Source organism: Neoarius graeffei, chromosome 5 (assembly GCF_027579695.1).
Source record: "Neoarius graeffei isolate fNeoGra1 chromosome 5, fNeoGra1.pri, whole genome shotgun sequence".
NCBI classification, from domain to species: Eukaryota; Metazoa; Chordata; class Actinopteri; order Siluriformes; family Ariidae; genus Neoarius; species Neoarius graeffei.
The window spans coordinates 37027906-37053179 of record NC_083573.1 but is presented as its reverse complement, the minus strand read 5'-3'; the positions used below and the strand labels follow the sequence as shown (position 1 = coordinate 37053179).

At 40.2% G+C, this 25274-nt stretch overlaps 1 protein-coding gene across 1 annotated transcript in view; it reads left to right on the top strand.

Moving 5' to 3' along the window:
* The first annotated feature begins 1393 nt into the window (after nucleotides 1-1393).
* The window catches only part of pafah1b3 (platelet-activating factor acetylhydrolase, isoform Ib, gamma subunit), a 43479-nt gene continuing 19598 nt past the window's right edge, over nucleotides 1394-25274 (top strand). Inside the window, exons 1-5 of the mRNA XM_060921597.1 lie at nucleotides 1394-1501; nucleotides 8141-8231; nucleotides 8350-8439; nucleotides 19198-19314; nucleotides 21599-21721. Coding sequence (XP_060777580.1) covers nucleotides 8151-8231; nucleotides 8350-8439; nucleotides 19198-19314; nucleotides 21599-21721 — 411 coding nt within the window. The 5' untranslated portion in view covers nucleotides 1394-1501; nucleotides 8141-8150. The remainder of the gene's footprint in view (nucleotides 1502-8140; nucleotides 8232-8349; nucleotides 8440-19197; nucleotides 19315-21598; nucleotides 21722-25274) is intronic.

Below are 25274 nucleotides of genomic sequence, written 5' to 3'. Positions count from 1 at the left end.
CACACAGACAACCATTCACACTCACACTCACACCTACGGTCAATTTAGAGTCACCAGTTAACCTAATCTGCATGTCTTTGGACTGTGGGGGAAACCGGAGCACCCGGAGGAAACCCACGCGGACACGGGGAGAACATGCAAACTCCACACAGAAAGGCCCTTGCCGGCCCCGGGGCTCGAACCCAGGACCTTCTTGCTGTGAGGCGACAGCGCTAACCACTACACCACCGTGCCGCCGCCTGACATCATTTACGAAATAATTAAATAATAATTAGCAAACTAAAAGTGAAGCAGAAGCAGACTCCAGGGCAATGTTCAACTCTGGGGAGGAGCACAGACACAAAAAGTAAATGGATCGTACTATGGACTTGATAGATCACCTCATGATTTGTGAGTTTCTAATTGTATCTTTTCCACATGAAAACACTCCTGCTGTAGCAAAATGTAGCCAAAAGATGGGAGGATTTTTTTTAATGGGTTTTCTCCCACCTCCCAAATTGTCGACTGTAGGCAACATTAAATTACTCCAGGTGTGTGTGTGTGTGTGTGCAATTGATAACCAGATCTCCCCACAAGGATAGTAAAATCTGAGACAGTTTCGAGATTGTTGTTGTTGTGTAACATAGATAGATAGATAGCCAAAAAGTGTCCTTTTCATTTCTGAGGTTAGGGTTAGGGTTATGTGCAAGCACACCATTAATTAACTGCATTAATTATTATGGTTTATTATTATTATTATTATTATTATTATTATTATTATTATTATTATTTTAGACCCACCTCATTATTATGTTATTATTATTATTATTATTATATTTATTATATAATATTATTATTATTATATTATTATTATTATTATTATTATTATTATTATGTTATTATGTATTACATGTTTACTGGCACTTTCTTGCACATTTGCACTCCATCTAAGTGCATTGTTTACGATTTGTTTCAATAGCCTATTTTTTTTAAATATAGAACTCTCTTGCTTGCTTAATAGATTTCGATTATTATTATTATTATTATTATTGCACTGTGATTCTTTCCTGTATTTATGTTTATCTGTAAAAGGTTTTATTTTTTAATTTTTTTATTTATTTTAACCACTACTGTTATACTGCAGTTTCCTTTGGGATCAATAATCTATCTACCTATTAGATATGTAGAGATAATTGCGCAATGTGTGTTATGTTTCATAATAAAAGTCATAATCGAAGTGCAGTTAAAACGCACGGTGATGTCGAGCTGCTTGTGAGGGAGATTTCCACTGATCGGGGATCAGGAACTGCAAAGTGATTTTGTTATTTCCTACTCTGCTAATATCAGCATTTTAATCCACCGTTAATTTATTGTTTAATCACACGGTTCATGTTACAAATAAGATGGTAACATCTGTTTCAGTCTCGACGCTCAGGGCTCCGCTGCCCTTGTCTTGATAAACTTGCTGCCTACGTCACTTCCTGCATTTGGCGCGTTGCTAGTTTGCGGAAGCAAGTGATAGGTAAGAACAATTGTTGTTTGTTTATTTATTAAGTTGCTGTATTCTCTCATGCTAAATACTTAATAAACGTGTTACAATCGCCTCATTGCTCAAACGGTTCAAAAGAGGTTATATGTGCACTGGAAGGATTATTTCCTGAATGAAAAGGCCTGTATCTTTCCACAAACATCTGGAAAGCTCCAGACGGCTTACTTGTATTGACGCCCACATTGCAGGCTTTTATTTTAATTACAGACTAGTTCTTCAGCTTATAATTTGTAACTCAGTCCTTATCTTCTTAAATAACTAGAATTAGCAGTCTATCATCATCAGCAGCAGCAGCAAACTGGCAACATGTCCCTCTGCAAAAAGGCACAACACGTTTAGCTTATGCTACACGCCCAGGATGGTACAAGACAACAGCTATTAGTATTAGCAAAATAGTGTAGTGTTTAAAAACTGAACCAGTGATTGACAGCTGAATGTCATGTTTTATAGTTTAGCAAATCGATTCTGAACACGGTAAAGCTTTCAGGTTGTGAGGATATCACAATAAGGACAAATTAAAGGAAAAAAATGCTCTAGAGGTGTAAATATTAATATGAAAACACATTTCCAAGTATAATGATTTTTTTTAACCAAGTTAAAGCACCCAATTATAAAACCAGATAACAGCATTTTGCTACACATTTGAATGCTAAGTCAACTAGAAGGGCACTGGGTAAAGTGCAGACCTCTGCCAAGCCACATATTAGAATATCCAGATGTTTAGTATGTTTGCATACATATCCGGATTGCATCAAAATCTAATCAATTGTCCCTCGGTTCATGGCCCACATTTCCTCAGAATTTCATCAAAATCTATTCAATACTTTGAGTTACATTGGGAACAGACAGACAAGCAGAGGTGAAAAGATGGATAGATTTTACTTTATTGATCCCAAGTTGGGAAATTTTGTTGCAGCAGCAAGTTGTCAAGTTTATTTCTATAGCACTTAACAACATTTACACAAAGCAGCTCTACAGAATTTGAACGACTTAAAACATGAGCTAATTTTATCCCTAATCTATCCCCAATGAGCGTGATAGTGGCAAGGAAAAACTCCCTCAGATGACATAAGGAAGAAACCTCAAGAGGAACCAGACTCAAAAGGGAACCCATCCTCATTTGGGCAACAATCAGACATGTGAAAAGAAAAAGATGGACTGTCCAACATAAAATAGAATAAAAAAAAAAAAGATCCCAAGAACAAGCTGACTGTACAATATACAGATAAAAATGTAACGATAAATATGTACTTTGTACATGTGAATGTGCATTAATAGTCGGAGTTTTATCGCACTGCTCCTGTGAAGGACGGCCCCATGAGGACAGTTGAGGGTTATACCTGTTAAAACTGTTAATATTATAGTCAGGCTGTCTGTTGTTGCCCAAATGAGGATGGGTTCCCTTTTGAGTCTGGTTCCTCTCGAGATTTCTTCCTCATGTCGTCTGAGGGAGTTTTTCCTTGCCACCGTCGCCACAGGCTTGCTCATTGGGGATAGATTAGGGATAAAATTAGCTCATGTTTTAAGTCGTTCAAATTCTGTAAAGCTGCTTTGCGACAATGTTTATTGTTAAAAGCGCTATACAAATAAACTTGATTTGATTAATAGTGCTAAAAACAAGAATTGTGATAAATGAGGAAAAAAAACTGCACAGAAAGTGGCAGTATTAAACAAGATAAATAAATGAAAACAAAAACTCTAACAGTGCAAAGTGACTAATGAGCGTAAACAAATAAGCTCTGGTGGTGCAAAAGTTAGAGTACCAGGGTTAGAAGCAGGATTATACAGCAGAGAGGTCAGAGTTCTCTCTGTCAGACAGAGCAGGCTTGTAGTACTCGAGTCCGACTCGTGACTTGACTTGGATTTAAGCATTGGTGACTTGGACTCCTGTATTAACTGCATTAAGACTCGGAAATTGGATACAAGGACTCGGATTTTTTCTTTTTTATTGTAACATGCGGGCGGCACGGTGGTGTAGTGGTTAGCACTGTCGCCTCACAGCAAGAAGGTCCTGGGTTTGAGCCCCGGGGCCGGCGAGGGCCTTTCTGTGTGGAGTTTGCATGTTCTCCCCGTGTCCGCGTGGGTTTCCTCCGGGTGCTCCGGTTTCCCCCACAGTCCAAAGACATGCAGGTTAGGTTAACTGGTGACTCTAAATTGACCGTAGGTGTGAATGTGAGTGTGAATGGTTGTCTGTGTCTATGTGTCAGCCCTGTGATGACCTGGCGACTTGTCCAGGGTGTACCCCGCCTTTCGCCCGTAGTCAGCTGGGATAGGCTCCAGCTTGCCTGCGACCCTGTAGAAGGATAAAGCGGCTAGAGATAATGAGATGAGATTGTAACATGCCATAATCAAGATATTTATATCTACGTTTATTTTTGTACTAATTTCGTGCAAGAGTGTCCCACCTGCACACCTTGGCTCATGCATCAGATAGACTCTCAGGTGCACTCCGGACAGCACACGCGCTGTAAACGACTCACACCTGTACAGCACAGGCCTTTCGATTGCATAATTTGGACTACACCCTGTATTTCTGAATTTGGGCTCTTTCCGTCGTGATACAGGGTCATTTGGGCTTTTCTGCACGCACAAAGTGCTGTTTTCCCAGTGCTGTGTGTTTAAACCTGCTGCTGCTTTTTTTTTTTTTTTTTTAGCTACAAAGTTATGAATAAATAAAGAATCTATGAATGTTATTTTTACCTTTATTGCAAAATGTCTACAGCGTTAATCCCTCTTGATGTACATGATAAAAGTAATTAGACTACAGTCAGTTAGTATTTAAAAGATGTGTTGGGTCCTGAGGAGAGCCTGGAGGAGAGGAGCCTGTGAATGAAAAAGCAAGTTCTGCACTGTTGCCATTAAAGAGGCAGACCTGTGACACAAAAGGTTTTTCAGTCCCATCACAAGCATCGGCAGTGCAGTTCACAGTATGTAGTCAGGTAAAAGCTCTTAGTTTAAGTGAAAGGCCAGTGTCTAAGACTATCATTAACAAGAGGACCAAGCTCCAAGTCACTGATTCCACCCACACTTACACAGCTGTGTGTTTTAAGATGCAAGCTGTATCTTAAATACACACAGTTGTGCCCTGAATACCTCTTTTATTCAGTCTTTTACCTGATTTAAATCATATGACACTAGGTATCAGAGAGATATTGCAGTTGAGGTCAGATAATGTGGGATATAGGGCTATTTTTAGGTTTTTAAATGATACAGGAATTATTAGGAGAATTTAACACAATAGGGTAGTAAACATTCTGGTTCACACTCCAGTCCAGAAGGTGGCAGTAATGCACCTAAAAGATGTTTGCCAGCTGCCATAAAACAATATAAAAGAAGACAGATGATTTACCTAATGTGGAAATCCTGCTCTGGTCATTGGTACGCGAGTCTCACTTCTCCACGAAATCATGGCGTGCCGCTCGCCGTTGATGGAGAATACGTGCTCTGCGTGAGGCTTATGGTTATTTTGATGACCCCGGAACAACATGGGAATGGTGCGGATTTCGCGTCAATTACAAGAAATGCATACTAATTTCTGTGTTTTTAAAGAAGAAAGTCAAGATGTTGGGTTTTATGCAGCCAAGTTTATTTAATGAACAAATTTTTTTTTTTTTTAACTTTTGGTAGCATATTTTGGGCGCTTGACCTTAATTTGGGTGCCTACAACGTTATCCATCGCAGGTTTCATGTAATTGAAAGGCCTGCAGGATTAAGGTGCAATCAGTGCACCTAAGGCTACGTTTACATTACGTCGAATCAGCGGATCATCAGATTAACGTTCTTAAAACGATTCGCGTTTACACTAAAACTGTTAGCCGTGCACACAGCAACGCCAATACGCGGATACGCTCGGCTCCGCAGGCATCCTGCGCTCCAAATCACTCCGCCCTGAACAGTGAGTGCCCTCTGGAGGGTGCGCACTCCGGCCCTGCGCAGCTCACACAGCGCGCGAGTGAAGTGCACAAGCCACGATTCGGGACTGAGCCGCTGTGTGTGAGATCCCAGCGCATATCACTTACTACTTGCAAGTGGAAGGATGGCAAGCCTAAAGACAATCATAACTACACAATGGGCAGTATTTGCATCAGTATTTGCAGTATTTTCATACTTTTATACTCTTTAATGAAAGGTGATACAAGGTGGAAGTCCGCGCCGTTTTTCAGCAGTCGCGTCACATGACCAACGCCAGCGAATCAGGAAGGTGGATGTCACAGTGACGTTGTCCAATGAGACGCCAGCTAGAGCTCAGCACAGCGTATCCGCGTATTCTGAATGTTTACGCAGCACCGGACCAGATATGATCTGGATTGAATACGTGGACGCTGGCGGATTCCTGTTTCCAGGCGGTTTAATGTAAACGGACAGTGCATCCGCGAAGAAAACGAGACAGATACGGTCTAGTGTAAACGTAGCCTATATAAAAACTGTGAAAACACACTTACTTTGCGAAGTATTGAGTTGCGTTGCTGACACATAACCGAGCCTTATTTCCTTGTTTGGGTTCCTGATCCCTGATTTCCTGTTTCTCGTCTTTGATTCTGCCGAGTCTATGATGCCCTGTTTGTGCCTCGCTCAACCTGTTGCCTGTTTCACCATTTTACGATTTTGCCTGCAGTTCTGGATTGTTTACCTGTCTTCACTTGTATTAATAAACACACCTTCTGCACTTGCAGCCATCTCTGACAGAATACTTCACACTCCCTGACAAAGAGAATGCACTTTCGCCTGTTCATACATCATGTTCAGGAACAAGCTAATGTTAATGATGCTAAAACAGCCACTGTCAAATGGTGCAGTTGGAGTCTTGTTCTTGGGCTCGACTCAATTTTTTTAATGACTCGGACTTGAACACTGGGGACTCGAGACTGGACTGAGACTCGGTTTAGTGACTCAGCTACAACGCTGAGACAGAGGTGAGTTGTTGTACAGTATGATGGCTTGGGACAGGAAAGATTTCCTCTGTCAATCCCTATGACAACGAAGCTGTAACAGTCTGGAGAAGGTGCTCCTCTGTCTGCCCAGTGTGTGGTGGAGAGGGTGGTCAGGCTTATCTATGATGGATCATAGTTTGTTCAGAGGAGTCCTCTCCACCACAGCCTCAAGTGTCCTTTTTGCAGCCAGTTATGGAGCTAGGCTTCTTTATCAGTTTATTGAGTCTGTTAGTATCGCTGGCTCCAATGTTGCTCCCCAACAAACCACCGGAAAGAAAAGCACACTGGCCACAACAGACTGATAAAAGATCTCCAACATCTTGCTGCACATGTTGAAGGATCTCAGCTTCCTCAGGAAGTAGAGTCTGCTCATCCCCTTCTTGTATACAGCTTCCATGTTGGATTTCCAGTCCAGTCTGTTGTTGATGGTAACACCCAGGTCCTCTCCCAGAATGCACAGTAGTTGTGAATCCATCCTCTTCTTCTTAAAGTCGATCCCCATCTCTCTGGTCTTGTTGACATTCAGCTGCAGATGATTCTGTCCAGCCCCTTCCACAAAGTTGTCTACTAGAGCTCTGTACTTCCCCCTCCCGTCCCTCGTTTATACATCCAACAACAGCCGAGTCATCAGAAAATTTCTGCAGGTGGCATGACCCAGAGTTGTACTGAAAGTACATAACCGCCTCCAACACAGTTGGTGGAGGTAATTACACTTGTAAACAACGTTCAAGCAGTTTCCTAAACCAGAATATTTGCCTTATATCATGATATTATATTATAACTGAAAAGATCTGAAACTGCTGAGAGGGTTTGGAAGTAGTGTTAAGGTCAAAGTGTGGACATGCATGTAAATGTATTTGAGTTTTTTTTTTTTCTCAAAAGCTTTATTATTATTAATAATAATAATAATAATAATAATAATAATAATTTAAATTTATATAGCGCCTTTCAAAAAACCCAAGGATGCTTTACAATTATAGACAAAGAAAAAAACAAAATAAAAAATAAATAAATAATAAAAAATAAAAGTAAAAAGTCCACCAAGTAGGGGTCAAGATGTAATTCCAGTGGTGTAGCAGCCACAGTCCCACCAAAAGGCGCATGAAAACGAGTCCCCCATCTCCAGCACAGCCGCCGTGACGCCGTCAGCCACATCGCTCGAACACCACGCCGTGGATCCACAAAGCGAGCAGAGAAGCTCCGCCACGCAGAGCGCTGGTGTGTCCCAAACCGCCTGCACAGCCGCCGCGACGCCACCGAGCAACATCGCTCGGAACATCACGCCAAGCGTTAAAGCACAGGGCGCTGGACAACCACGATGTAAAATGAGCAGCGAGCTCACTGCAGTCCACAGCTGGGAGCGCAGGCATCACTCACGGCGAACCAAGGCCTGGAGGGAACCAACGCTCAAACTGGGTCCGGAGCTACACCACAACCGGCAGACAAAACACTCAAACATCAGACTACACAAACAGGAAAAAAAATAAATAACATGAAAATTGAAAGAAAGTATTAGGTTTTAAGTGGGTGGTGGTGTTTTTAAATGGTAGGATTTAAGTTATTGGATTCCATACCAACATATGCATAATAAATCTTGACCTTGACAAAAAGCTGTTGTGCAGCTAGCTGTAACATAAAGCACAACATTTAGTGCATGCCTTTGTAATGTATTGGCTTTTAGAGTAACAGTAATGAGCAGCGGAGATAGCAACCCTGCAGCCACCCCCACCCCCTGTGATGATATACACGGTGATAGACGATGGATGTCACTGGTGAGTTTGCTCAAAATACATTCCACGTATAAGCATGCATACTCTGTGCTTTCTGTTCTGGAGCAGTATCTGCTTCATTTAACCCATGTTTTTATTTTATTCTGTTTTCTCTGTATAGCACAATCGTTTTGTGTCTGACAGTAAAGGGAAGGAACCGGATGTGCTCTTTGTTGGAGACTCTCTTATCCAACTAATGCATGAATTTGAGGTATGGTTCATTATTTTGGTTCAATTACACAGACACAGACAATTGCAATCATAAATGTGAACATGCACATTTGCTTATTCGTGAATGATTTGCACATCGTGATGTGATGCTGATATATTCTATAATAAGGACTTTTTGGAAATTAACATGAAATTATACTGTAGTGGTTCACACTATAGTGGTTCTTTCATAATGTGATAAACTGGAAAATATGGTGTTGGGTTGTTATGCGATGAACCATTATTTGTACCAGGCATAACTAGAATATTTTGTTCTGGGTTGCATTTATTTGTTGCTGTGGTACAGTACAGCCCTGGTGAAAAACCTTACAGGATCTTTAAGGATCCATGAGGATTGTCAAAGACCTGCCAAAGATCCTTAAAGAAAAGGATCTTAGAAAGCTCTTCAAAGATCTTCATATGCAAAATCATTTGTAAAGCTCCTTTTAAGGATCTGACAAAGATCCACGTAATGATCCCCCACAACGATCCTTTAAGATCCTCAAGAATCTTTCAAAGATCTTAGAAAATTGAAGATCTTGGCAAGAATTTGAAAGATCCTTGAAGGTCTTTTGAGGATTCTTGCTGAGGATCTCAACAAGGGTCCTTAAAGACCTTCACAAAGAACTTTACAGATCCTTGAAGATCTTTGAAAGATTTTCACCAGGGATTTAAACACATTAATGTCACAATACCTATATATTTATCACCCAGGATATTTAACCAACAGTAGTGCTGTGGTGTCTGAGCAATAATCTTTCAGTGTATGTGTACTTTCATATATTGCAAAACCATTTGACGTAATTTGTAGTATGTCCTTTGCGGTTTTCAAAACATCTATAATTCAATATTTATATATTTTTAAGAATACATAGTACCTTTTTTTTATTTTCACAGAAAAGCCAGAAAATTCCAGGCTTTAAATGCTGGAGTGTCAGGATAGAGAGTTTGTGTAGGTAATGAGAGCAGAGCCCGTACTGTGCACTTGATTCTAAAGAGAGAGGGTTTTTGTTTGGGGTTTTTTGGGGTAGAGGCAGGAAGCCAAAGTGTGTGTGTGTGTGTGTGTGTTAATATGATGACTCTGACAGCTTATTTAGGGTTTGACTGATCATGCCAAGGAAAATAGAATGGCTTTATTCTAAGTATGAGGTGATGAAAGGTGAAGCAAGGTGTGTGTGTGTAATTTTAAAATAAGTGTTAGTTGGGTGGTATTGCAGCGTTCCAACAAAGCATCATTTTAGTAAGCAATCCAAACATGGGGCTGAAACCAGAGAATGGAATCAAAAGGATGAGCGTAAATGGAAAATTTGGACATTCCATACAGTGTGGGATCAAAAAACAGAAACCTGCAGGCAAAAGTGTTTGAGTGAACTGAACCCACAGTAATGCAGAAGTGAAGGAAACAAAAATCAAACTCTTCTGTTGACGTGAATTTGGTTAAAATAAAAGCAAACTGTTCACAAACAATGTACACACAAACTGGAGCAGTGAAATGCATTTAATACTTAATACTAAAATGATGCATTTAATACTAACTGTAAAGCCGGGTGGCATAGTGGTTGGCACTGTCGCCTCAGAGCAAGAAGGTTCTGGGTTCAAGCCCAGTGGCCAACGAGGGCTTTTCTGTGTAGAGTTTGCATGTTCTCCCCGTGTCTGTGTGGGTTTCCTCCAGGTGCTCTGGTTTCCCCCACAGTCCAGAGATATGCAGGTTAGGTTAACTGGTGACTCTCTAAATTGACTGTAGGTGTGAATGTGAGTGTGAATGGTTGTTTGTCTCTGTGTCAACCCTGCGATGATCTGGCAGCTTGCCCATGACCCTGCACAGGATGAGCGGCTACAGATGATGGATAACTGTAAAGCCATGTATTTTTGCTTAGTTAACCCTCTAAATAAGTTTAAATGTACTTCGTGTTATTATGAAAAAAAAAGAAGTTCTTCAGTTTAAGTATCAAGTTTGTGCAAACTGCAGGGCTCGACATTAACGCTTGTCCGGGACAAGTGATCCTTTATGTCGGACAAGTTCATCGTCTCAGTTACTTGTCCGGTCGGACAAGTGCCAAAATACGCCGATATTCGGGTTACATATCAAATTTATCAGTTTATTCACATGATTTCCAAAGCATCTCACTCGACATATTGTTTTGATGAATCGCTGGATGTTTCTATTCGGAAAGAGTGATGTACGCATGCCCAATATTCAGACCCTCCAGGATTTCGCGATGTTACGATTTGCAACATCAACGCAAATTCAACCAATCCCCGTGAATTCAGGACGGTGTTGGATATAATTGCAATCACCGCAACTTTCCCGCAAATTTGACCAATCGTTGGTGTCGTCTTGAGGTGACGTCGACAAACTGCCTTCCGCCTTACTTCCATGTATACGTTCAAGAGAAGCAGCATGTGCGAGTCAGTGTTTATATAGGCTTAAATTCTGTTACTGAAAGTATGTTATGTTTACAGTGAAGGACTGTGCACTTGATTTTTTACTTAATACAAGAAATTAATGGATGCCAACATTTTTGCCAAAATGGTATTTTATTTTCCATTGTTTAGGCAGCTTCAGCATCATACTGAGATTCTGTTCAAATTGTTTTTTTCTTCTATGAAGCCTGAGCCATTTATTAGTTTATAATTATTGTTTAATTTAGTCTTCAGGAGAGACTGCCTGCACACAGTACTAGTATTAATAGTTTTTTTTCTTACATGAAAGCTGAGGCATTTATATTATATTTTAAGGTAACTTCATGTTGTGCTGTGCGGTTCTCTGCACTTTAACTTTTGAACCAACAGGTGCATTTGGATAAGTAAAACCTATTTTTCTGCATTTCTGTAGTCCTGGTAATCTTTTATATTGGTAAAGTTGTTTATAGGACCATTTCTCAGTGTCTGTTTTTTTTAATCAATAGTTTTTCAGTAATAACTTATCACTCAATTTTAATCACAAAAAGAGAAAATCACAACAATTTCTCTCAACTTTCACTTCCTCCCGCAATGTAATCGCAACAAAAACCTAAAAAACACCGCAACTTTCATTGCAATTTTTTGGAAAACTCCCCACAACATCAGACATTTTAGCCCGCAACAATCACAAAAAAGGCCCGCGAAATCCTGGAGGGACTGAATATTCCACTTGCGAAACCGGCCAATACCGCTTCGTGTATTTGAGCTGAAAAGTAAACGGTTGTTTATGATTGGTTTTAATCGTGTCATACACATGGATTTGTTGACATTTCTGTTGGCGGGATCATTGTATATCAACTGTATATTTGTGTTGAGTATGTGGTAATTTCCAAATCTTTGAATTGTTGTTGATGGTGTTCATTATAAAAATTTAGACATTTAGAACGTGTCCCTCCTGAAGTTCGGTTTCACAAAGAAGTCTAGTGAATCTGAGGCATCTGGTGCTGAAAAGAAGAGGAAACAATCACAGCAGAACTATGAAAGCAAGAGAGAGTGGAAATTTCTCAATTCTTGGAAGGATGAATTTGAATGGGTCCAAGACACCGGAGATGGAATGCAATGTTCTCTGTGCATATCGCATCCTACTTATGCTGATGTCTCGAGCAGCATGTTTAAAGGTACAGCTTCATATAGGCGAGACATTCTAGTGTGTCATGGCAAGAGTACAAGCCACAAGCGGTGTGATGCAAATGCAATAAAGATTGTCGGGTTACAAATTTTTTTTTTTTTCTCACAAATATTTCTTCGGACAAGTAAATTTCCTTTCAACTTGCCCGACAGGGCAAGTGGTTTCAAAAGTTAATGTAGAGCCCTGTGAACTGTGTGTTTAATTTTAATACACTGCAACCCTGCTATAACGAATTCTTTTACTATGAACTTTCGCACATAATGAACTAAGCATGTCCCCTGCCTTTAGTGTCAATGGGTCGGAGTCACAAAAATAAACTGTGTCACGTCCACATGCGTTGGTGCTTGGAGTGCACAGTAGATTACAGCGTGCATACAGCGCCATTAGGACCAATTACAATACTATGCAACTGTTCCGGATTAGAGCACAATCACAGCGTGTGACTCTCTAAACACACTGTACCTAGTGTCTCACATTACCAAGCCTTGTATCTGTACCAAGCCTTTCTGGATTTGGATTCTGCCTTTCATCTTTGCCCACACCATTCTGTCTGTGCCTCGTTTGACCATTGCCTGTTACAGTATATGACTCTGTTTTGACTCTGTCTGGTTTGCCTGCCTGTCTGTAAATCGACACACTTCCTGCAGTGACCTCGGTCATTTGCCGCCTTACATGACACACTGAGCCACATGTTCCTCTTCTTACAGGAGACATATGATAAGTAATCAATTCTGCAGTCAAGTTAACAATGCATGCTAACGCTATAAAACAAAGGCTTAACGAATCTCGCTTAGGTGTTGATCACTAACGGTTATCGAGAACTCTGATCAAAGAGCAAAATGACTGCTGATACAGCTGAACTTGATACCTAGTTAAAGCATACACGGCAGCGTTTTTATACATACACGGCAGTGTGACGTAAATGGCATCATCAGTGATTTGCAACACAGGAATGAACTGAATGGTGAAGATTTAAAAAGCACGGTGAGTCAGTGGGTGGACATTGACTGTTGCCCCTTTTCCACCAAATCAGTTCCAGGGCTGGTTCGGGGCCAGTGCTTAGTTTGGAACCAGGTTTTCTGTTTCCACTGACAGAACTGGCTCTGGGGCCAGAAAAAACGGTTCCAGGCTAGCACCAACTCTTTGCTGGGCCAGAGGAAAGAACCGCTTATGTCAGCGGGGGGGGCGGAGTTGTTAAGACCAACAACAATAGCAAGACCGCGAAAGGTCGCCATTTTTAAATAAGCGATGAGATATCATGGATGCAGTAAAGCAGCAGTCATCCATTATTGTTGTTGCTGCTTCTTCTTCTCCGTGTTGTTGCTTCGATGTTTGCGCCAAGGTTTATGCAAACGCAGTGACGTAATGACGTGGCTCCCCTTAGCACCCTGAGCTATGGAAAAGCAAACTGGTTCTCAGCTGGCTCACAAGTTGAACGAGTTGTGAACCAGCACTGGCCCCGAACCAGCCCTGGAACTGATTTGGTGGAAAAGGGGTATGTAATACACCGGTAACTTCTGTCACTTCCATAACCGATGAAGAAATCATCGCCTCCTTCTGTGATCCTTTATCGCAGTTCATTGACAGTTAGTGATTAGGAAGGAGAAATTCGTGGTGAAGAGAATGTGCCTAACATTTCGTAAATAATGTGAGTGTTTGGTTTGACAAGCAGGTCCATTTTCAGTATTACAAATTTTTTGGTATAACAAACTATTTGGACGTCCCCCAAGGAGTTTGTTATAGTGGGGTTGTGGTGTATAAGGTTAACAGTAACGTGAGTGACGTTTTATAACCTGAAGTCAGCTATGATGAGACTGAGGACTACATGCGTGTGCTATGAGTCTAATGCACTAATGGTTTTGAACCCAACTGCGTTTTGCCTGGCCGCTTGAACATAGAAGTATATCATATCAGATGTTGCATCTGAACATTCAGATGTGTTTTGAAATATGAGCAGGTTTAAGGGTTTTCGGTATGATGATTAACCTCCCACTTTTATTACATCGCTTGTTAATTATTTGAAGATGGAATAGTTAAAATGGTGAATTTGGTGTTACTGATGTGTATAAAAACTATGATGTTGGTGCCATTTGAGAGGATTTTATGAGGTTGTAGATCTCATTAGGGTAGTGATTGGATTATACAGGCGGATGAGCACAGAAGCCATCACAATAGTCTCGCTGGCAACGGCAGCTTAAAGTGGCTTATCAGAAATGTGGACATGAATAAGCCAAAGAGTGTCCAGCTGCTAGGTCAGTCAGTCTGTTTTTAATAACTTGGCTCAAAATGGGGGACTTCCACATAGAAATGTTCTGGGAGGCATAGCAGGAAAAAGGAAATTATAGTTGCTCTTCACCTGTTTCTTTGGAGAGACTATGTGCGTAAACTGGAAAGTGTGATAGTTTTTAGGTCTATTAGGTTAAATAAAGTACATGAAAATGAATTAGACTGGCCTGCAGGTAGTACTAAATCTAATCGAGGCAGGCCAGTCTGTACATAAATTTACAAACACAATAAAAATTTCGAACAATGACAAAAGAAGCAAAGCATTTGAGAAGGGAGAAAGAGGCTTAGAAACAGAATAGAAATTTGGTGACATAATTACCAGATAAGTTGTTAAATATAAACAAGGAAGTTACTGTTTCATTTGTTGGATTAAAGAGTCTAGTTCAAGATAACTAGCTTCGTCTTAAGTTTTCCTTTTAAAGCTTTTAGAAAAGTGTTTTTTTTTTTTTTAAGATTGGTTGGTATCTCATTCCAGATCTTCATTCCAATGCACAAGAAAGCTGCTTTTTTTTTATTTTATTTTTTAATATTAAGTCTTGAATGTTGTATGTAAAAATCATCAGAGGTTGAGGAATGGGTTCCATAGGAATGGATGCTTGATTTTGGTACAACCCCGATTCCAAAAAAGTTGGGACAAAGTACAAATTGTAAATAAAAACAGAATGCAATAATTTACAAATCTCAAAAACTGATATTGTATTCACAATAGAACATAGACAACATATCAGATGTCGAAAGTGAGACTTTTTGAAATTTCATGCCAAATATTGGCTCATTTGAAATTTCATGACAGCAACACATCTCAAAAAAATTGGGACAGGGGCAATAAGAGGCTGGAAAAGTTAAAGGTACAAAAAAGGAACAGCTGGAGGACCAAACTGCAACTCATTAGGTCAATTGGCAATAGGTCATTAACATGACTGGGTATAAAAAGAGCATCTTGGTGTGGCAGCGGCTCTTAGAAGTAAAGATGGGAAGAGGATCACCAATCCCCCTAATTCTGCACCGACAAATAGTGGAGCAATATCAGAAAGGAGTTCGACAGTGTAAAATTGCAAAGAGTTTGAACATATCATCATCTACAGTGCATAATATCATCAAAAGATTCAGAGAATCTGGAAGAATCTCTGTGCGTAAGGGTCAAGGCCGGAAAGCCATACTGGGTGCCCGTGATCTTCGGGCCCTTAGACGGCACTGCATCACATACAGGCATGCTTCTGTATTGGAAATCACAAAATGGGCTCAGGAATATTTCCAGAGAACATTATCTGTGAACACAATTCACCGTGCCATCCGCTGTTGCCAGCTAAAACTCTATAGTTCAAAGAAGAAGCTGTATCTAAACCAGGGCTTTGAACCGGAATTTTTTTCCTATTGGTTCGTTCCGAACAGAAACGGAATTTTAACGTTTCCGGTTTTGGGTTCCACCATTAAATAGACGTTCCCGAACCGGTTAGAACAAAAAAATTTAGTTCCCGGAACGGTTAATTACGTTCCCTGTCAGCTGTTTAACAAATGGCTATAAAATTATGTCTCTGTCTCATCCAGCTTAAGCCAAATGTAGGCTAATTCTATTACAACCTTCATTAAATAAGACAAGAAATAATTCAAAACAATTATTATTTCAAATGTTGGCGATTTGGATTCTCAGTATGTCTTCCCATCTACACAAACAGAAAAAGTGCCAAAAATGAAAGATAATTCGTTTAGTGTGTTACCAAAGGCTAGTCAGGCCCTATAGAGGGCTACCGCATGACGTCACCGCGCCGCGAGATTTTGTTAGGCGCCATATTGGAAGACCAAGTACACATCTATGCAAGTACATACATACATAAAACAAACTACACCTGAAATGTAGCCAGAGCCGGTTCTGCCCTAATCTGGACCCGGGTGCAACATCGCGCAACCCCCCCCCAAAAAACACCAGTCTAAATCAGGACAACCATCACATAACTATAACTATAAACATTTTATATCAACTATTTTAACTAAATGGGCTATAATAAATAAGCCTGCAGGCAGCCATGGCAGGCTGCCTCAGAAAAGTAACCATTCAATGAGACAACTGAAAGCCTGCAGCCACGGCGGGCTGCCTTAAAAAGTAACCATTTGTCCTACCTTAAAACTCGTTTTGCATTTTCTGCCTCCTTTTTTGTATTTTCGACCCTCCGTTTATTTTCTTTCCTTTTCTGAAAACCCGATTTGTGTCCAGGCATTTTGTTCTGCCACCAACGAACTAACTCGTCAGGTCTCGTCTCTCGAGCCCGCGATGATTCCCGTGGGAAGGGCAACAATTGATACATTTTTACAAACAGCCAATAGGGAGGTTGCATCGTTCAGGCTCTTCTTTGCTAAGAGACACTCAGTAATGCAATTACTCACTAGCAGTCCACCTTCCCGCTCTCTCCATTCAGTCAGCGAACGTCACACAGGAAGTGAACCCCAGCGGGTCATAGAAACTTGCACAGGAGAAGAGTGACTATTTGTAGGCTACAGAAACTTTGAGGAACGAAATAAAAACCGGTATTAACCGGTTACCATTATTTTTAATAAGCGTTTCTGTTCCATGTGAAATAGAAAAAGTTCCCGGTTTTTGTTCCTTGAACCGGTTCAAAGCCCTGATCTAAACATGATCCAGAAGCGCCGGTGTCTTCTCTGGGCCAAGGCTCATTTAAAATGGACTGTGGCAAAGTGGAAAACTGTTCTGTGGTCAGACGAATCAAAATTTGAAGTTCTTTATGGAAATCAGGGACGCCGTGTCATTCGGACTAAAGAGGAAAAGGACGACCCAAGTTGTTATCAGCGCTCAGTTCAGAAGCCTGCATCTCTGATGGTATGGGGTTGCATTAGTGCGTGTGGCATGGGCAGCTTACACATCTGGAAAGACACCATCAATGCTGAAAGGTATATCCAGGTTCTAGAGCAACATGTGCTCCCATCCAGACGACGTCTCTTTCAGGGAAGACCTTGCATTTTCCAACATGACAATGCCAAACCACATACTGCATCAATTACAGCATCATGGCTGCATAGAAGAAGGGTCCGGGTACTGAACTGGCCAGCCTGCAGTCCAGAGCTTTCACCCATAGAAAACATTTGGCACATCATAAAACAGAAGATACAACAAAAAAGACCTAAGACAGTTGAGCAACTAGAATTCTACATTAGACAAGAATGGGTTAACATTCCTATCCCTAAACTTGAGCAACTTGTCTCCTCAGTCCCCAGACGTTTACAGACTGTTGTAAAGAGAAAAGGGGATGTCTCACAGTGGTAAACATGGCCTTGTCCCAACTTTTTTGAGATGTGGTGTTGTCATGAAATTTTAAAATCACCTAATTTTTCTCTTTAAATGATACATTTTCTCAGTTTAAACATTTGATATGTCATCTGTGTTCTATTCTGAATAAAATATGGAATTTTGAAACTTCCACATCATTGCATTCCGTTTTTATTTACAATTTGTACTTTGTCTCAACTTTTTTGGAATCGGGGTTGTAAACGGTTTCGATATATTTGTTGAAGCAGGATTTGCATGTACATCATGCATTAAATTGGTGACAGTTTCATAAAATAAAAATTCTATTGGTAATAGTTTTGCCTTTAAGAAGAGAGGCATCACGTGTTCCTTTGTTTGGACAAAGTAGATAAGACGTAATGCATACTTTTGGAGGACGAGGATTTGATTTAAAAAGATCTTGCATGCATTACCCCAAGAAATTAAACCATACATCATGTATGGAGTAATAAACGATTGGTAAATATTCAGGAGTGTGCGGGTGGGAACGATATGCCTCAGTTTTGCGATTAAACCTATTGTCTGTCTTATTTTCGTAATCACAGAATCAATATGAGTTTTCCAGGATAAATTCTCATCACTTATGCTGCTTTTCCACTACCAACGCGGCTGAGTTGGGCTGAGCCGTGCCGTGCCGTGCTGAGTTGGGCTGAGTCGAGCTGAGTGGGGCTGTTGGAGTTGCATTTCGACTACAACCGCGCTGAACCGTGCTGGCTGGAAGTGGGTGGACACATTGGGTGGAGTTAGCAAAAGTGGGTGGACGTCAGGTGATGTCGTTAGGCGGCGCAAACAGTGACATCAGTGATCTTTTAAGCGGTAGTCTCACGACCCGGAGAGTAAACAATAAACATGGAGGACATGGAGTCGTTAGTGTTGCTGGTCTTGGTGCTGTGGCTTGTTGTCACCGACAACGCCAACAGATACTGGCAAGAGCGTATAGATGAGGTGAGGCGCATAAGGCTTCATAATTCTCGTAATTCGTAATAATTCTTCCGGGTTTACGGTGTCTACAGATCCCAGCGTGCTCGCGGGGCGTGTGTGGGCATGTGAGGACACTCCTCCTCACCAATTAGTGCACAGGGGAGTGTCTCCTCACGCCCCTAGCCCCACTCGGCTCAGTTTAGCTCGCTTCAGCCCCACTCCAAAACCGTGCGAGTTTTGAGGGCTGAGCAGGGCTGAAGCAAGCTGAGTCGTGCTGTTCTTAGGTAGTCGAAACGCGAGCCGTGTCGGGCTGAAGTGAGTTGAAGTGAGCTGAAAAAGGGTAGTGGAAAAGGGCCATTAGTAATCCAAGATATTTAACGTGACTTTTGTATTCAAGATTGACACTCTTATTATGTTCATTATCAAACATGGTGATCTGGGGCACATGAGAATATTTTCCGGTATGGGTGAAAAATGACACAAATTTTTTTTTTTTTTTGGGTAATGTTTAGGATTAGTTTGTTTGAAGTTAACCAGTTATAAACATTATGCACATTTTATACACATTTTGCAGTTACATGCAAATTATGAAAATGCCTAATCAATTTGACATCATTTATAAAGTCTTCCTCCCCAAAATGGGTTTCCCTTGCCATTGACAGGTGTGGAGGAAGCTGTTCTCCCCACTCCATTCTCTGAATTTTGGGATTGGTGGTGATGCAACACAGCATGTCCTGTGGAGACTCAGTAATGGAGAACTGGACCACATTTGCCCCAAGGTACAATCATCCAGCGGCCACTTTGTTGAGGTTGCTTATGGTAGCCAGACATTTTGACTGAGTTACAGTCAGTGTTGTTTTCATTAACGATGACTATGACGAAATGATTTCGTTAACACACCTTTTTTTTCATGACTAAAACGAGACAGTGACGAGCTAAACATAACTCTTTGATCACGAAAATATGACGAGACGTATCTGTTGTTTTTGTTGACGAGACGAAAATGTTAGTGGGTTGGCTATAGGGCTATCAAAATGCATGGCATTTCCTCCAACGGCGCGAGCAAGAGCGTGCACGTGAAACAATGTCTGCATCGCGCATATGACTGAGTGCGCGAGGGAGAGTGAGAGTCTGCATGTGTGCCTGTTCATGTAGCACATGCTAGACAAAGAGCATCCTGACTGGTTTACAGACATCCAAACTCATTTCAGGAAGGTGTTGTGACGCATGACTTTTTTTTTTTTTTCCCCATCAGCGGGGGGGTGTCACGACACCTCCCTGAAATGAGTTTGGATGTCTGTAAACCAATCAGGATGCTCTTTGTCTAGCATGTGCTACATGAACAGGCACACACGCAGACTCTCTCACTCTCCCTCGCTCACTCAATCATATGCGCGATGCAGACATTAATGTTTCACGTGCACGCTTTTGCTCTAGATTCCGGGAGATATTATCCAATTCGCAGGCCTCAGGGAGCCACTATCAATATGCGGGAGACTCCCAGAACTTCGGGGAGACTTGGGATGTCTGCACTAGACAGTGTTTTATATACAGCGCATACACACTTCAGTCAATCTTTTATTTCAATTACATATAAACGTATAATAGACTACACGAGTCTGCAAATAGCGCACTGCTAATCAAAGCAGACTCATGTTTACAAAAAAAAATATTTTATATGAATTAATATAATACTTAAATATGTATGAAAAAGATAAAACATACTTGACAAATTAACAACTATTTGGTAACAAAAAGAAAAAGAGGAGACAATACCTGTTATTTAATATAAAGGTACAGTGTGTATGTGTGTGTATGTGTGTGTGTATATATATATATATATAAAATAAAAAAATAAAGTTATGTAGAAAGAGAGTTTTGAGATGTCAACATCATATCCATATCTACTTAAATCAGAAAAAAGGTGGTGTCTGACCTTTTTTTTTTTTTTTTTTTTTTTTTTTTTTCTTTTTCCTTGAATGACAATTTAGATGAAGATCTTATAGAAGTTGGAATCTGGTTCCATACCCTAACACCAACATGGGAAAATGAGTTCTTTTGTAGATTTGTACGAGAATACTGAGTATATAAGTTCTTGGCGTAAGATGACCTAGTGTTATAAGAATGGATACTAGAAATAGAAGAAAATAATTTACAAATGTTTGAGGGTGCACTTTGATTAACAACGTCATACGTTAATTTAGAAATATATTCATAGAAAAGATTTGCTAGTAAAATATTGGTTTTGGAAAACAATGGAAGGGTGCTTTCTCTATCAACAAAATGGATTAATCTTAAAGCTCGTTTTTGTAGGATTAATACTTTGAGTTTTACAAGCCTGTCCCCAAGAACTAAGACCATATGTTAAATAAGGTTGAATCAGAGAGCGATATAATGTCATAAGGGTATGTAGTGGAATAAAATGTCTAAGCTTGGCCAAAAGGCCGACAACCTTGCTTATTTTGTTGCAAATAAAATCAATATGAGGCTTCCAAGAAAGATTGTCATCGATTATTAAACCCAAATATTTGACATACTTTTTACGTTCAAGTGAAACAAGTTTGTTTTGAGAGACACTTTTGAGAGTATGTTATGCACAACCTGTTAACCTCGATTACAATTTCCTATCTCTGTATTGGCCTAATTTAATGTTTTAAAGTAATTATTTTTTTGACTAAAATGAATGACTGACTGACTGACTAAAACTGGACTAAAACCCTTTGTTTTCGTCGACTAAAACTAGACCAACACTATCAAGGATGGAATTGACTAAAATGTGACTAAAACTAATAAGCATTTCGTCCAAAAGACTAAAACTAAATCAAAAATGGCTGCCAAAAACAACACTGGTTACAGTGAACAGCTACAGTTTTTGATGTTCAGGTTTTTGTGTAATTCTGTACAATCATTTTTTAAAATATCTATATTGACATTTATTTTGAATCTTTACATTGCAGTTTTATATAAAACACCTTTATTTTTAACCTATATATTCAGTGTGCTTTAATGTGCTAGAAATGTTTTCACAGAAATATGGTCTTTTTTTTTCTCCTCTACATCTAGGTGGTAGTGTTGTGGGTGGGCACTAATAATCATGGCCACACCCCCGAGCAGATCTGTGGAGGTATCATGGCCATCATTAACGTGATCAACAATCACCTTCCTCAAACTCACATTCTTGTACTGGTCAGTTTGTTCTCTTGCTCTTTGTCTATTTTATAGCTACAGCACATTCTGCCTCTTAACATAATCCAACTACACCTGAAGTTGTTTCATTGTGATTTTTTTTATAGCAAGGTCCACTAGAGTTTTGTTTCTGAAGAACGAAATCCATTTAAGCTGATGCTGATTTTACAATTCTTAAAGTGCTAGTCTTATGAAAATAACATCACTCCTGGAAATTATACCTTATAAAACTAGACACATTAAATAGTTTACTGTCTAAATTGTATTTTAATACGAGACTGGGAACATGTTCTATTTAGTTGGTAAAATTTGGCTCTTTACCATTACACAAATGTGTTCCTGGTAAGTTACTGTTCATTCAAAGGAAGTGACGTCATATACGCAAGTTAACGCTTGAAAGTTCATGGCATTTCTGGCTTCGTCTGCTTTGCGAAGTGTAGCACATTTTTACTGGTTATTTTTATTCCACAACAAAACTAAAACCAAAGCATGCCTCCTAAGAGGTGTGTCGTTCAAGGCTGTTCAAGTGTGGCTGATTTATAAAAATAAAAAAAAGTGGAATTTCAATCCATGAGAGCCCAAAGTCGGCAGGACACTTACAGAATGAATGGGTTTGATTTGTACGGACAAAGAGAGGCAACTTCAAGCTGACAGGACGGTTTGGTGTCTGTTCCAGACATTTTGAAAAGGATACATTTGTGAGGTAGATTCACATAGGATTTGAGCGACGTCTACGTGGAGCAGTTCCTACCATCTGGAAACAGAAGTCAGAAACACCAGTGTTTCCCACAGACCAGGTAGCAATTTGTGGTGCTCCACTGTGCCGATGAGGGAATCGTGCACGGTGGTGTCATGACGGTCATTGGGGTGTATGCAAAGTGTTTACAGCGGGCGGTGTTCAAACACACAGTATTTTTCTTCAGAGTCACCTGCTGGGACTATTTTAAAGCTACAAGAAGCATTTAAGATTATTCAGTTCAATCTAAATTATTTTAAGTTCTTTAAGAGAAGACAGCTAAAACAATTTTTACCAGAACCCTGCCTGGTTTCATTCCTCGACCCAACTTTACATTACAGGGCAGGCCATTAGTTTGCTGGGCTTGATGTTGGTGGAAAACCTGTCTTTTAAATTTATGAAAATTACTCACCAAAATTGAAGTTAAAGTTTAGTTTTTACCTTAGTTTTTTGCCTTTTTGGTGGCAATCTTTCAATCATTCTTTAGTTGACATTCAAGGAATAAATGGCAAAAAAACAAGCTGGAGGTTTTTATTTTAAATATTGACCTCAACACTTACCTCAACCAATACTAAAATGAAATAAATAGTATAATGTAACAACAAAATAATAATAAAATATAATTAGATGTACAACCCCGATTCCAAAAAAGTTGGGACAAAGTACAAATTGTAAATAAAACGGAATGCAATGATGTGGAAGTTTCAAAATTCCATATTTTATTCAGAATAGAACATAGATGACATATCAAATGTTTAAACTGAGAAAATGTTTCATTTAAAGAGAAAAATTAGGTGATTTTTTTTTTCGATACCTTTCAGCATCGATGCTGTCTTTCCAGATGTGTAAGCTGCCCATGCCACACGCACTAATGCAACCCCATACCATCAGAGATGCAGGCTTCTGAACTGAGCGCTGATAACTTGGGTTGCCCTTCTCCTCTTTAGTCCGAATGACACGGCGTCCCTGATTTCCTAGCCTGGCAAGCCAGACTAAATGTGAATATTTAGTCTGGCCTCGCTCGTAGACATTTCCGAAGGGTGTGGGAGGAACAACCCGCTGTCTTTCAAACTGTCTCTGTGCATATAGGCCAACGCTCTGACCAATCAGCGCAACAGTGACTGTGACGTAGTCAGAGCAACAGAAAGCAGTGGGGGAGGCCTTGAAATAAATCATTTTTCAAAATGCGTATTAACAGGTTCTAGATATTAAGAAGTTTGGAGATAATGACCACAAGTTTGGAGTCTGTACCACATACTTAACATACACTTTTTTTTTTTTTTTTCCCCCCCAAGTGTTTTTCAAGGGTTTGCTTAAACTTTTTTTGAGAGTTTTTATTTAGTGGTGTTTGGTGAAATAATTTCCCTTAAATTTAAAATAACGGGAAAATAAGAAACAATCAAAAAGTAATGTTTCAAAGCTGTTTATTAATTCTTCGTACTGCACAAACTAGCCCCATCCTTTTGGTTACCAGCGGAGCCAGCTGGTAGATCAGACTTTTGCCATAGCCGGTCGGCAAAACAGCGAAAACGTCCTTCTTGAAAAGGAATGAGCGGAGAGCCTCTTCCTGCTCATGTTTCAACGAAAACTCCAAGTCTAATTCTTCTAAAACTGATTCCAAAGCGGAGTCAAACTAGCGCTGTTCACTAGCCGTAGCCATCTTTCCTGTTGCGCTTTCTCCAGCGTTGCGCAGCCTTGTCGTCACTCCTGCAAAAGCCCGCCCAAAGAATCCAAACAAAAACCTTGCGTTGTGATTGGCGGGCACGATTTGATGCCCGGGGTGTTTTGTTGATATGGTGCGAGGCTAGACCCACTCGTAGGCAAAAATATTTTTGGCCGCTAGGCGGGTGGGTCTAGTTTACTAGGCTACTGATTTCCATAAAGAACTTCAAATTTTGATTCGTCTGACCACAGAACAGTTTTCCACTTTGCCACAGTCCATTTTAAATGAGCCTTTGCCCAGAGAAGACGTCTGTGCTTCTGGATCATGTTTAGATACGGCTTCTTCTTTGAACTATAGAGTTTTAGCTGGCAACGGTGGATGGCACAGTGAATTGTGTTCACAGATAATGTTCTCTGGAAATATTCCTGAGCCCGTTTTGTGATTTCCAATACAGAAGCATGCCTGTATGTGATGCAGTGCCATCTAAGGGCCCGAAGATCACGGGCACCCAGTATGGTTTTCCGGCCTTGACCCTTACGCACAGAGATTCTTCCAGATTCTCTGAATCTTTTGATGATATTATGCACTGTAGATGATATGTTCAAACTCTGCAATTTTACACTGTCGAACTCCTTTCTGATATTGCTCCACTATTTGTCGGCGCAGAATTAGGGGGATTGGTGATCCTCTTCCCATCTTTACTTCTGAGAGCCGCTGCCACTCCAAGATGCTCTTTTTATACCCAGTCATGTTAATGACCTATTGCCAATTGACCTAATGAGTTGCAATTTGGTCCTCTAGCTGTTCCTTTTTTGTACCTTTAACTTTTCCAGCCTCTTATTGCCCCGTCCCAACTTTTTTGAGATGTTACTGTCATGAAATTTCAAATGAGCCAGTATTTGGCAGGAAATTTCAAAATGTCTCACTTTTGACATTTGATATGTTGTCTATGTTCTATTGTGAATACAATATCAGTTTTTGAGATTTGTAAATTATTGCATTCCGTTTTTATTTACAATTTGTACTTTGTCCCAACTTTTTTGGAATCGGGGTTGTAAGAAACCACTTAAAGTAACACCAAGGCAACTAACAATAATGAAAACGCATTACCCTAATTGGTGCAAAGCCTGCATGCCCTATCGGAACATTTAATT